Genomic DNA, 15,051 nt, shown 5'->3' on the forward strand with positions numbered 1-15,051 from the left:
GAAAATGACAATTATCAAATATTTAACCCAGTTTATTAATCTATACAGAGTTTTTCAAAGTATAACCCTCGAAATATATTTAGGAATTTCCATTGAAATTGAAATTACTGTAATTTGTCTAAAAGTAATTAGAGACCATCTTAAAAATTATCGGTTTGGATTTGGATTTGGATGGCGATGGATGCGTTGATCTGTCAGCTCAACTGGTTCTACTACAGACAACCCTGTTTAAAAAATTTATAAATAGAAAGTGATGTAAAAACGACTAGAAAAAATGTCCGAGAGAGACACATATATTAGCGCATGTCAAACGCATGATACTCTAGTGTTCGTCTAGCCAAACCAAAGCAAAGAGAAGAGGGGGTAAAAGAGTTTGAGAACGAGAACACGAACGAGTGTATCGTCGTGTTTCTTTTTCTTTGGTTATTGTGTAAATTAATTACAAACGTGTTAAAATTTACTTAAAGTTAGTGATTTGTGTATTTATAGTTTGTAAGTGATGGCATCAGATGAAGAAGTGGAGGATTCTTTCGCCGGTAAGTTTGTTTTGTATGATATGCATAGGTGCAAACGTAAGCCGACTTTAAACCTTCGTTTATCTTTTAACAAGTCGATTTATCATCAAATTTTAGTATAAACACATTGGTAAACATAAATATTCTGTAAATACTCTGCTTGTTCCAAGCAGAAAGCTTGAAATACATGGGAAAACCTATAATTACTTCCTATAATCAGTAACATTAGTTTAGCGGGGGCAGGGGGAGGTAGATTTTCATTATTTTTGTGACAGCGCGCGGGCATATCCTGACCCTTAACAAAATGGAGGATATCAAACAAAGAGATTGGCAGTTTGCAAATTATATAATTTCGGCAATTATTCATAATATTGGTTTGGGGTTAGAAATTTCATATTTTCCCTCCAAAATATTGTCATTGTAGCACTGACCATTGTCCACATGGTTAGCACGCGGGTTTTAAAGGGTTTTATTTTTTAGGGGAGGAAGATGCCCCCGACGATACGGCTGAACAAATAGATAACGATCCTGATTCTGAAGATGGTGTTCCTAAAGGAGGGGTAAATATTTTTTTGTTACTATCACAATTAAAACTTATTTTGACATAGTTTGCCTAAATTTTAATTTTATGAAATGTTTTCTTTAGTTTAAGTGGTATAGGTAATGAGTCCAAATAAATAGGGTAAAGAGGTAAAACCTAGTGTTTAAAAATGACAACTAACAAAAGCTCCAGAACTAGCAGAATCTCTGGCCAATAAAAAAGATAGTCTCAGAAGTAACATACAATGTCATAACATTGTCCTCCTGGATGTGAAGAGAGCTAACCAAAGAACTGTCAACACTGATGGAATGGCCCTGTCCCATTCCAACAGTGAAGCGAGATAGGCGCCAACATACAAGAGAGAGGTTCTAGCACTTCTAGAGAGACATGAGAGAGACAGAGAATTTGTCAGGTAAAATTTGCTACAACTACAATGTACCTGACTAGCACTGTCTGGCGATTATCTTCCCTCCTTTACCTGATTATCTTCTATCTCATCCTGGCGCCATTAAATTTGCTTCATGGCGATTCCATCAGTGTTGACAGTTCGTTGGAGCTAACCCACATTTTCTCAAAAATGAATTAACTGCCGTAGGTAACCCAATCAGAAAGAAAGGTTCCATGTTTTGGAAATGTTCAATTTTGAATGAAACAACATATTTATTCACTTAGCTCTCGTCACTACAACATGAAACCTTTCTTTTTGATTGCGATACTGCAGTTAATTCATTTTTGAGAAAATGTGGGTTAGCTCTCTTCACATCCACGACGATGGTATTCAGAATATGGAAAAATTGAAGCAAAATATGGCCCAGGGAGAAGATTTTGCTCCTGGATTAGACAGTTAGGAAACCGAACAAGCTGTACAGAATGTACCTCAAAGATTGTGTGACTGACATATACTGACAAGTGTGTGTGGCTGGCATCCACACCATTTAGAACTTTAGCGCCTACAAACCCAAACAGGCTACCATGGTCTGTCAGTGGTCACAGATGATGATATACTGACAAGTGTTTGTTATTTTATGTATAATTCTCAATAGAAATTAGGATTGGGTATTAATGTTCAAAAAGTAGTAGAGACCTCAGCCTAAATCTTAGAAAACAAGTACTAAAGTGTGATGTATTTTTTGTTATTTTGTATGGTGTGGAGGTGTGGACTCTTAATAAACAATGTCTCTAGATTGGAAGCATTTGAAATGAGGAAATATTCACGAATGCTGAGAATCTTCTAAACAGACAGAATAATTAGATCCCTATTATAATCAAGAAGTACAGTACAACCTGTCATAACCGGACGGTTCTGCTGTCCGGATCTACCAAGAAAGGCAGTCCTGCTGTTGGACAACGCACCCGCTCATTGTGACCCAAAAGAACTAAAAGAAGGCGAAATAATGTATTATAGAATCTATAAAACGTGTCTGTCGACGAAAGTTATTGACAGCGTTGATTACTGGAATGTATGAAGGAGAAAACATTTCAAAGACTATAAAACAAGTGGTCTTGACATCCGGATTTTTTCATATCCGGATCGGTCTGTCGCCACATTAATCCGGATATGGCAGGTTTTACTGTACTGAGAAGGATAGAGAAGAGCAGGGAGATTGTGGATTCCATCAAAATAAGAAAACTACAATATTTGAGTCATATAACACATGGTGACAGATATGAACTCCTAAAATTACAAATGCGGGGAAAGATTCAAGGAAGGTGCAGCAAAGGTAGAAGTAAAAAGTCCTGGCTGGTAAACCTCAGAGAATGGTTTGGATGCAGCTCAGCTGAACTCTTTTGGGCTGTAGTATCAAAAGTTAGAATAGCAATGATCAAGTCATTTATTCATGTCAATATACAAAAGTACTTACATACGTCGAAAAATAGTATACAACTTTGGTTCACAGATATAAAATACAAATATAAAAACACAAGATATAAAATACAAGTATAAAAACACAAGGCATAATATGAAATAATACACACATCAATTAAGACAGACACTTTCTGGGTTCCTAAGAATAAACAAAGTACAATTCAACAATTCACAACCCAGTTCCAAACATTAAAGTTAAAATTTAAAAATTCATCACTGCTGTAAAATGCCTGGCCTATGAGAAAATTCTTTAGTTGTTTTCTAAATTGTAAAGTTGGCAATTCAGTAATTTCAGTAGGCAACTTGTAGAATGTTAAACCATATGAGTTTGGTCCGTCTCTACTTCTTTGGAGCCTGGTGTAGGGCAGTATTAAGGCATGCTTATTTCTGGTTTCATATTGGTGTACATCCTCATGTCTTTGATGACAATCTATATTTTGTTTCACATGAACAAGACTCTCCAGAATAAATAGCGAAGGCAGAGTCAGTATGTGCAGTGCAACAAATGCTTGCCGACATTCTTTCTGATAGGACAGGCCAGCAATTATCCTTACTATTCTTCTCTGAATACGAAAGACATCTTTGGCTCCAGCACTGTGACCCCATGCCAAAATTGCATAGCTGATGTGTGAATGACACAGTGCAAAATAGGCCTGTTGTAAAGTGAACTGAGATACACACTCAGAAAGTCTTCTAATCAGAAAAGTTGTAGTTCCTAACTTAGCAACAAGGGACCGTGTATGAGCCTTCCAATATAATCCTGCATCCAAGTAAACTCCCAAAAATTTTATTTGTTTGTCTGCATCTCCGGATGGAAGCTGTCTTGTTGAAAAAATCAAAGACTGGGTTTTATTGATGTTTAGAAGCAACATATTTGCTGCAAACCATTGTTCTGCATTATCTTGTGCTTGCTTTGATGCCTCTATTGCTGCCTTACAATCCCAATCTTTGCAGGTAATAGTAGTATCATCAACAAAAAGAGTAAATGAACTGGTAAGGTCCATCTGTGGAAGATCATTAATATAAATTAGAAACAAAAGTGGTCCCAATATTGAGCCTTGAGGTAATCCAATATTTATAGCTCTCTCTGCCGACCTGATGATTGCCAAACTTCGTCGTGGAGATGACATGTAAAGAAGTTCGAAAAATAAATTAGCCACTGAATTTCATGTGTTTATAATAGGTTTTTGGCCATAGTTACTGAAAGTAAAAACAAACTATTACAGAATCATACTCTCATGCATTACATATAGTCCTGTCGCCAGGGGGATACAACGACCTCCTTTATTCAGATGGACTTACCTAAGTTTTTTTTATGTATTTTGACCCGTAGAACACGAATTGTTTTGGGTACCAGTTGCTCCAGATGTCGATAAGATTGTTATAAACAAAGAACTTAAGGAATTACATAACAGCGATTTCTCGCAAAACAAAACATTTTTTTGTATTTTTTGGGTCATTCTAAGCAAAAAATGTTCTGACAAGTTTTTTCGTAGGATGCATAGTTTTTGAGATAAACGTGGTTGAACTTTCAAAAAATCGAAAAATTGCAATTTTTGAACCTGAATAACTTTTGATTAAAAAATAAAATAACAATTTTGCTTACCTCATTTAGTTAAAGCAAATTATATAGGTTTTGATTGTTTGCATTGCTATAAATTTATTTTTTTATTGTTAAACAAAGCTATAAACACATGGTTCTTGAGTGATGTTTTCAATGATCTCTCATTTAAAATCAAACGAGTATGTAGAATAGGTACAAGTGCAAGCAATTCAATTTCTACGTAGCATGCATTAAAACGCATGTATTGGGAATGAGAAACACTGTGTTTATAGCTTTGTTTAATAAAAATTTTAGCAACGCAAATAATCAAAACCGATATAATTTGACTTGAGCTTTTAAATACGGCAAGCAGAATTGGCTATTTTATTTTTTAATCAAAAGTTATTCAGGTTAAAAAATTGAAATTTTTCGATTTTTTGAAAGTTTAAGCGCATTTATCTCGAAAACTGTGCATCCTACAAAAAACTTGTAAGCACATTTTTTGCTTAGAATGGCCCAAAAAATGTTTTTCTTTGCGAGAAATCGCTGCTATGTAATTCCTCAAGTTCTTTGTTTATAACAATCTTATCGACATCCGGATCAACTGTTACCCAAAAAATTCGTGTTCTATGGGTCAAAATACATAAAAAAACTTGGGTAAGTCCATCTGAATAATGGAGGCCGTTGTACCCGCCCTGGTGACAGGACTAATACTATAATAAATAATATAGGCCAGACCTTTGTATTTCTCGATATAAATGAGGATTTAAGTAGGAAATTGAGCCAAAAAAAAAATTATAATATTATAAAGTCATTAGTCAAGTTAAACAGTGTTTTTTGATCTCTGCTCGAATTATTGGATTTAAAGTGGTTTAAACTTATCCAAAATTTTCGTTCTTTTTGTGTATTGTTCTTCAAATGTATCTACGTTCATTGAAGAGATTAATTTTCTTGTTTTTGTTTGCAAGTCCAATCAATATTTGATAATATTATTTCATCTATTGTGTATACTCCTTATAAAAAGCTACTAATTAAGCCAAAAAAAGTGCCAACTGATAAGAACTTAATTGAGGTGATAGGTTTATTAGTCCAGGAATATTAGAACTGATATACTCACATTATATTAGCCCAGTGAAATTGGCATTATGGCTGCAAATAAGTGTTCAAAGTGCAATGAAGATATCAGTGATAAGTCAGTGGCTTGTGACAGCTGTCATATTATTCTTCATCCGACCGAAGGATGTACTGGCTTAAGTGCTTCTGAACTTCGAGCTGTTGTAATCCAGAAGAGAACGTTGTTCTACTTTTGTTCTGATTGCCGACTGTCATTCAAAAGTGTGCCCAAAATTCTAAGAGAAGTTGAAAACCTGAAGTGCGAAGTCACCTTACTCAAAGCTGAAATCCAGATGCTAAAAGATAACAAGAGTAACTTTCCAATAACCGATGACATCATAAATGAGCTACACGAACGCCAAAAAAGGTCAAATAATTTACTTATCTTCAATCTCCCAGAACCATCAACTTCAACTGAGGATATTAATCAAATAAAAACACTTTTATCTGGAGCGAGTGAAGGTGCGATAAGTGTCAACAGTAAACATATCTTTCGTTTTGGGAAGAAGAATAAAAACGGTCATAGACCAATTAAAGTCGTTCTTTCCTCGGCTCGCGAAGTGCATCAAATCTTAAGAAACAAAGTTAAATTAGGCCCGGCAAATAAAATATTTTTCCTATCTGATCAAACTCCCTGTCAGAAAAAGCAACTCGATTCAGTGAATAACGAACTTAGAGTGCGTCAACAGGCTGGTGAGCAAAATTTAACTATTAAATACTTCAACAATACACCGAAAATCTGTAAAAAAAACTAAAACCGGGCAGCCCTATACTTTATTACCAAAATGTTAGAGGACTAAGAACTAAACTGTCTGACCTCAGCTTGAATGTCAGCAACTGTTCCTATGATATCATTATCTTAACTGAAACCTGGCTCACACCTGAAATTACGGATGCTGAACTTGGACTTCTCAACTACAACATCTACAGAACTGACCGCTCTAAGGACTCCAGTGTCTTCAGTAGAGGTGGGGGAGTGTTGATTGCCATTAAGAACTCAATTCCTTCTTTTCAAATTCAGTCTGATCCTTCGATTGAACAGTTGTTTGTTCTCTTTAATAACAAATCTATAATCGGTACAGTATATTTTCCACCTAAATCTATAGCTACTTTATACCAATCGTACTTTGAACAGCTTATCACTATAAGCGAGCAATATGATAGAGCAAACCTTTTTCTATTGGGTGATTTTAATCTTCCATCTGCAGTTTGGGATGTCGATGATTATTGTTCCGTTGCTTCTCCTCAGCCTACAGCTACACAATCTGAAGCTGATTCTATTGAAACTATATCCAATATCTGTGCTTTTTTCAATCTCTTCCAGACCAACGAAATAACCAACGATAGAGGAGTTACGCTTGATCTCATTTTATCTCCATTGGGTATTGATGTATTGAAGGCTATCGACACTTTAATTCCAGTGGACACACATCATCCTCCGCTTGAATGCAGTTTGCCACTCAAAATCACAAATGATCATTTATCTGGTGAAGAGTATTATTATGACTTTGTTCATGCTGACTATGCAGCAATTCGTTCATCCCTTCAAGCAATTAATTGGGATGGTGCACTTCAAGGAAAAGTACTCTCTGACATGGTTTCTGTATTTTACGACATTTTTTATTCCATCATTGATTGTTTTGTTCCGCTAAAAAAAATCTGTGATAAGAAATATCCATGCTGGTACTCCTCTGAGCTGAAGAAGTTGCTTCACGAGAAGAAATCAGTGCACAAGATATATAAGAGCACAAGGTGTCCAGAAAGTTATGCAGCATTTAGTAACTTAAGAACTAGATGTAAATTTTTATCAAGACAGTGTTATGCCGATTACATTCAACGTACCGAACATTCTATTGTTAATAACGTTAAATCCTTTTGGAAATTTGTAAGTAGTAAAAGGGAAAATAACGCTATACCTAATACAATGACTCTTGGAGATCGTACTGCCTTCAATGGAACTGATATTGCTAATCTTTTTGCTAACCAATTCTCTTCCGTCTATACTAACCAATCCTTACATCCGCATGTAACCCAGATTTCACCTTTGGTTAATGTGTCTAATTATCACATTGAAATTTCAAAAATCTACGAAAAACTGTCTGAACTCAATACCAACAAAGGTCCTGGTCCTGATGGAATTCCCCCCACTTTCCTTAAAACATTCAGCTTCATTCTATCGCGCCCACTTTTTTATATATTTAATAAGTCTTTATCAACAGGGGAATTTCCAGACTACTGGAAAAACTCTTATGTCACTCCAATATATAAATCAGGTCGAAAATCGGATATAGGTAACTATCGTCCCATTTGTATTCTTAGTGCTATTCCTAAAGTTTTTGAGAGCATTATTTCCGATTATTTAAGTTATGACTTCTCGCCAATTATAGGGGCCCAACAATTTGGATTTACATCCAAAAAATCAGCAGAATTGGGTCTCATAACATATGTTGATTTTTTGACAGATGCTCTTGAGAGGGGTTTACAAGTTGACTCTGTGTATACTGACTTTTCCAAAGCTTTCGACAAAGTTAATCATGAGCTCTTGATTCATAAACTTTATTTATACGGAGTTGATGGCCTTATATTGAAGTGGCTCAAGAGCTATCTTACGCAAAGATCGCAAATTGTCAGGGTTAATCATCACTATTCTCATACCATCTCTGTTAACTCAGGTGTACCACAGGGATCACACTTGGGACCTCTGTTGTTTAATATATTTATCAATGATCTAATACCCTGTTTCCAAGTAAGTGAAACTTTGTTATTCGCTGATGATTTAAAATGTTTTAAAATAATCACATCTGAGGCTGATTCACTTAGTCTACAAGGTGATATTGATCGCCTATCTAACTGGTGTATGCAAAATGGTATGTGTTTGAATGCATCCAAATGCCATATTCTTCGTTTCCACCGAACTCATCATCCAATCATCTTCGAATATAGTATAAATAATCTGACCTTACATTCTGCCTCTGAAACTAGGGATCTAGGTGTGATCCTTGACTCCGCCCTTAGCTATAAATCACACATTTACAGTACAATACAGAAGTCTATGAAGATGCTTGGCTTTATAAAAAGAACCACTAGAGACTTTACAAACATCTCAGCTATTAAATCTCTTTATTTCTCCCTGGTTAGATCTCATTTCGATTACTGTTCCACAATTTGGTCCCCCTATTACTTTACTCATAAACTGAAGATTGAGGCTGTCCAACACAATTTTCTGAGATATACTGCCAGTAAGTTGCATGTATACTATGACTATTCTGTATTAGAGCGCATACTGAACTTACCTCCTCTTGAGGTACGCAGAAAACAAAGAGACTTAATTATTTTATTTAAAATTATCAACGGGCTGTGTAACTGCCCCGAACTTCTCTCCAAAATATCTCTATTTGTCCCCAGTCGTTCGACTAGGCAGGTGCAAACCTTTTATGTCTCTTTTCATAGATTCAATTATTCTTACAACACATTTATTCCTAGAACTCTTCGATTAGCTAACTCATTAAATAACCTCGAAATTTTTAATATATCAGTTTCCCGCTTTAAAAACCTAATTTCTTCCCTAACTTTTTAACTTTTTAATATTTTCGGCCAGAGCTTTTGTATTGTGATTAGTGTTACATGACCTGTATGTATTAGATAACTTAAAACCGTTATACCTTACAACATTTCCGAATTGATTTAGGTGATATCTTTTGTTTGTAATTGTACTGACCTAATGTTATCTTATTCTTTTTTTTCTTTCTTTTTTGTAACTGTATTACTCATACGAGTTATTTTTTCTCAAACCACTTGGTTATATGTTATATTACGATAGTTTATGTTATATAATTGGTTAACATTAATGTTATATAATTGTATAATTATGTTATATAATTTAGAACACTGTAAAATTTATATCGGAATAGGGCTTGCCCGTGAATAAATAAATAAATAAATAAAAAAATAGCACCTATTATGTATACTTGCGTATACATATATATTACAGTAAAACCTCGATAGAACGGACCTCTATTTAACAGTCTTTGGATATAATGGACAAAAGGTCTGATCAAACGTAAAAAATTTTGAATGCAAAAAATATGAAAAATCGAATTGTGGAAGAAAAATCAGCAAGGACAGGATCTCATCACTGCTTTGTACTAATGCCGATGGATCGCATATCTTTGCCAACAATTAGAGGAGCATTGGCAAATCTCGTAAACTTAGAGTTATCAAAGATGTAATGCATCATCTGCATGTTTCATATTATAGCTCTAATAAGGCATGGTTCACCACAGATATTTTCAGAAATTGGCTTTTTTAAAGAATTTGAACCTGCTGTTAAACAATTTCAAGAGAAGAAACTGGAAATACAGCCAAAGGAAGGTGGTGAAATGTTTATTGAATTTAGACAACGCTCCTGCTAATCCCCTGAAACTATTGGACATCCAGCAGACGGTAACTTTAATAATTGTATGTTTTTGACAAAAAATACATCGCTTTTTCAACCCATGGGTCAGTGAATAATTTTGGCAACCAAACGAGTATATTGCAGAAAGTTCTTAGATGATGTAAAAAAGTAAAAAATATTAAACAAAACTTGATTCCTTTTTTAACTTACAGATTTATACACTGTGTCTAAATACAGTACATATTTTAAAAAATAAATTTTAATTGATTGTAAGCCTATTTTTATATAACAGACTTTCGGCATTAACGGACATCCCATCCCCCCAATTAGTCTGTTATATCAAGGTTTTACAGTACTTTTTTCAGAGTCAGATTGAACAGTATAGGTACAAGAGTGAGGGCCTCCCTGGTGCAGCCCATTATTTGTATTAAAAGGTTCAGACAGTACCCACTGTATTCATACTCTTCTTTCATTGTTCCGAATATTTCTCTTCTATTTACAGAGACATAGGTTGCCTTGTAGTCTATAGATGTGATGATTTATTACCTCTGAAACCAGCCTGGTATTTTCCTATTGTGTGTTCTGCATATTATGGTGCCATACATTGACATAGTATAATGACGAATATTTTATGCCCTACATTTAGAAGTCTCAATTCCTCTGTTAACCCCCGTGGCTCAGTGGTAGGAGAGCCTACCTTTGGACACAAGGTTTGTGAGTTCAAATTCCACCTGGGTGGGAAATTGTTCTTTATTAAAAATTAAATAAATTAAAATAATTTCTATCCTTGTGGGATTGGTACTCACCTGAGGGACTGCAGACATTCAGTTGCAATTAGCGTCTCTTTCTAAAGACAATGAAGTTGACTTTACCAAGTAATAAGACATTTACTCAATACACACACTACAAATTACACTATAATCTGATTGTGACTGGCTGAATGATTAATGTCTATGCCATTTAAAAAGTCCTGCGTGGTTAGAGTATTCAAAGATATCACTTATTTATGTATAGTGCACAGTATTCCAATATTCTAAGCACTGAGAAGAGATTTCTGTATCCAAATTTCTTTTATGATCTGCTGTAGTACCATTATTGTATCATGGTTAACACTTTGGCTGCCATGATATTAAAAAAAATGGGTCCCCTACAGCCAAGAGTCTCCCATTTCTATGCTATTGGGACAACTACAGTTGGTCTTGTGGCTGTTATCGAAAACAACATGCATGTCTCACAGCAGCCAACATGTTATAAGTATTCCACCCATTGATTCAATACAATACCCCTTTTCTTGTGGTTAATAGATCACCATTCAGACTTCTAGTTGCCTTGAATTTTTTTCTGTTAATTCTCTTCCCTTCCTCTGATAATTCTCTGTAATTGTTCTAGTTTGTTGGGTAAGCATTTTTCTGTATCCTTCTTTTTTGCTTTTGTTGTACTCTTACACTCATCATCAAACCAATGATTTTTATGGGTGCAAGTTTCTGTTCCTATTTCATCCAGAACCCAATACTGTATCATTAAAAAGGTAAGCCACAAAAATGAATATCTTTTAGGCAGACTGTGGTCAAATATCAATGATGCATATATGTTGTTTTATTATCACTTAAAATAAGTAATATTTTTCTTCATTTCGCTGTATTGAAACTTTCATCTTTCGTTACTACTACTTGAAAAAAATTATGTGTTTACAGTTAAATTTTGTGTTGTTTAAAATCATTTTCATCATTATAATATACTGTGATATTTAAAATGTATTGATTTATTTTGATTCTTCTAGGAAGAAGATGATGATTATGAACCAGAAGATTCCAGAAAGAAAAAGAAGGGAAAGAAAAGAAAAGCCAGGGGAGAAGAAAAGAAAGGCAAGAAAAAGAAGAAAAAGCGAAAGAATGATAGTGGGGATGTAAGTTATGTTATTAATTTGAATTTTATTTATTAACATACTATATCTGAAATTTTCATACATAACAATCTGAAATTTTCATACATAACACTGTTTAAAATATTGTTAAATGCTTTATTGTGTGAGTCAAAAGTCTTTAGTTGGAAATTATAGTATGAGATCCCACTGTAGTCGTTAAGTTCATAATGTAGTTAATTAAAATCACATTTTTAAGAAATAAATTTGGGAAATAAATTTAAGAAAAATTTTAAGAAATAATTTTGGGAGAATACATTGATAACAGGTTGCCAGTCAAAAAGTGGTCACAAATAGTTTCAATTAAATTAACAGTAATCAATTTTTAAAGAAAAATTGCATTCATGACATAGATTCATCTTTTTTATATCAAATTAAAACTAATTTTTTTCCAATATGTTTATAAAAGGTTGCCTGTGAAAAAATGGCTGCAAATGAGGGTTACGAGCTATTAAACATGTGAGATATCAGATAAAATCAAAGAAAGCTAGCACCCAACGTCACTGGTTTGACAAGATGACTGCTTTTAACAACTCACATTTGCCATCAAACCTTGTCAAACCAGTGGCGTTGCCTGTTAGCTTTCTTACACATTATCTCTGATACCTCAAGTTTTCAACAGATGACAGATGAATTTGCAGCCATTTTTTTCAGTCAACCTTATATATCGTATTAGAAAAGAATAGCTTTAATTTTATGTAAAAAACATTAAAAAAATTCAAAGATACTATAAATTAAATTGAAACTATTTACAGCCATTTTTTGACTGGCAACGAGTTATCAGTGTATTCTCCATTCTCAAAGGCTATAGCGGGATAAGATAGTCAAAAATGCCCCCGCACCGATCAGCCCCGCTACTTATGTTTTCGATAAAGGATATAAAATTATGCCCTCATGCAAATTTTTAGCTTCCCAGAGGTTCTAAAACGTCTTAAATCGAGAAAAGAAGAATTTTTAGGTTTTATTTTTTTGTGAGCGCAATTTTACTTTAAAAAATCTGAAAAAATTCAAGAGGTTGTATCTTTTGAATATAAAACAACCTATTTTTTTTTTCAGATTTTTGTAATGAAAAATGAGGCCAGGAAAATTTTTTGAAATTTTCAAAAAAAAATTAGGTTATGTTAATATGATTTGGCCAACTTTTAAATAGTATTTTTTGTGTACTTTTTGCCGTTCTTTTAAATGGCAGAGGCAGAATTTTTAATATCTGAGCGGAAAGAACGAAAAAATCGAAAAAACCGTTTTTGGCTGTCTCGAGATGTATCTCGGGACAGCCTATTTTAGGATTTAGGATCCTGACTACAACAACTGAAAAAAAAAACTAAAATTGTGAATTTTGTTATAAAATTTGGTATGTGAAAGAAAATATAATAATATTTGGAACAACTTTTCCAAATAACTTTTATCGATATCTGTAACGTGAAGCAAATCGAATCGCATTTCGAAAATTCACCCTGTTTGTGGATTCGCAGTAGGCCGCGTTTAAATTTTAAAGTTCAGTTGACTATTTTAAAAATTGTGAACCATCAACCTGTATGACTGTGCAAAATTTCAAATCTGTATATATTTTGATAGTCTTCATCTTAACCTTCGGAGTACGGAGATTATTTGACTTACTTAGATTACGATGATGGGTCAAGCGTGACCCATTCTCATTTTATTTATAAGGACGTTTTAAATAGTCAGTATTATTAAACAGTATCTTTAATTCAACAAAAAACAAACAAAATCCTAAATTATTGTATTTAAATTTTTTAAGATGGTTACCCATGGGCATATACTAGTTCGCTCCGGCGGCCAGATTTTAATACCTTACAGAAAACGGGTATAGGTAAATTTGCTCAGGCCATATATTTGAATACAGTGGAACCTCGATAAGTCGGATTAATCGAGGCTGCGGCCAATCCGAGTTATCGAAAATCCGAGTTAGCCGGAGAATATGGTAAAAATTAATAAAACACGGTATACTTACAGATAAACTCCATTATAATTGCAAAAACATGAAATACATAAAATATGCACAATACATCTAAATTACGTACAGTTGTATACAGTATTGTTTATTTCTTGGTAAAAAACTTGGTCAAAGTGAAAAATGTTTGTTTTGTCTGATGAAAATCGGTTCGGCTTAGCCGGACTTCCGGGTTATCGGAGGCCGACTTATCGGGGTTCCACTGTACGTATACCCGTAAACAGAGACGGCTGCGATTTACGTGTACCTACAAACATATTGAAAATATTCTTCGAAATCCGAAGACCGGGTCAGGAGTGACCCAGCATCATAGATGTTACGTAGAGGAAAAACTGTAATTTGCATGTTCACGAATTATATACGAAAAAATAGATTAAAACAAATAAGGAGAACTTACGATCAATCGGATTTGTAAAAAAAATATTTCATTAAATATTAAGGAATAAGTGATTTTCGGGTCACGCTTGACCCAGTCTTCGTACTCCGAAGGTTAAATGCGACACACTGTATCTTATCAATTCGATAATTTATTGCAACTAATATACTCGTATTTTTTATAGATTCAAAATATACAGTGAGAATACTGACTAATTCACTAATTTTATCATAAAAAGTTCAAATTGATTGCATTGAAATAATTAACCAATTAATGCGTATTAATATAATATTATTATAATAGAGTGAGTTTTATGTATAAAAACCCTCAAGTATCTCGGAAACGACTTGCACGTTTTTCATAGGTTTTTGGTGGGTAGGGGTTTTCTAATGCAGCCGATATTACAGTGATAATTACATTGTTGTCAGATTTTCCATTTTTCTGGAAATCTAATGAACTTTCTTATTTCAAATAGAACACCCTGTATATTTTTTGCGTTTCGAAGTCCTTAAGATATACTGATTATTTTGTATGTTATATTCTCTATACCTAAATGCCATAGTTTCGGAGTTATTGGTACATTTATTTAAAAAAAAAATTAAAGAAATTATAAAAATCAATTTTTTAGGCCCGTGTAGACATTATTTTACATTCTTTGGATCATTGGGAACAAAAAAAGGTCTTGTGTAATATTTCTCTAAAGTTAATCGTTTTCGAGTTATAAACAATTTAAAACTGAAAAAAATCGAATAATGACGATTTTCAAGGTTCAAAAACAAAAATAAAAAACATTATTTTTGAAACTGC

The 15,051-nt window shown here is 33.8% G+C and overlaps 1 protein-coding gene across 2 annotated transcripts in view; it reads left to right on the forward strand.

The window, feature by feature from the left end:
• The first annotated feature begins 336 nt into the window (after positions 1-336).
• LOC114332231 (chromodomain-helicase-DNA-binding protein Mi-2 homolog) overlaps positions 337-15,051 on the forward strand; it is a 128,270-nt gene continuing 113,555 nt past the window's right edge. For both annotated transcript variants that reach the window (XM_050642712.1, XM_050642713.1), the window contains exons 1-3: positions 337-536; positions 996-1,075; positions 11,756-11,881. In XM_050642712.1, coding sequence (XP_050498669.1) covers positions 500-536; positions 996-1,075; positions 11,756-11,881 — 243 coding nt within the window. In that variant the 5' untranslated portion in view covers positions 337-499. The remainder of the gene's footprint in view (positions 537-995; positions 1,076-11,755; positions 11,882-15,051) is intronic.

This window comes from Diabrotica virgifera, chromosome 2 (assembly GCF_917563875.1).
Source record: "Diabrotica virgifera virgifera chromosome 2, PGI_DIABVI_V3a".
In the NCBI taxonomy this organism is placed as follows: domain Eukaryota; kingdom Metazoa; phylum Arthropoda; class Insecta; order Coleoptera; family Chrysomelidae; genus Diabrotica; species Diabrotica virgifera.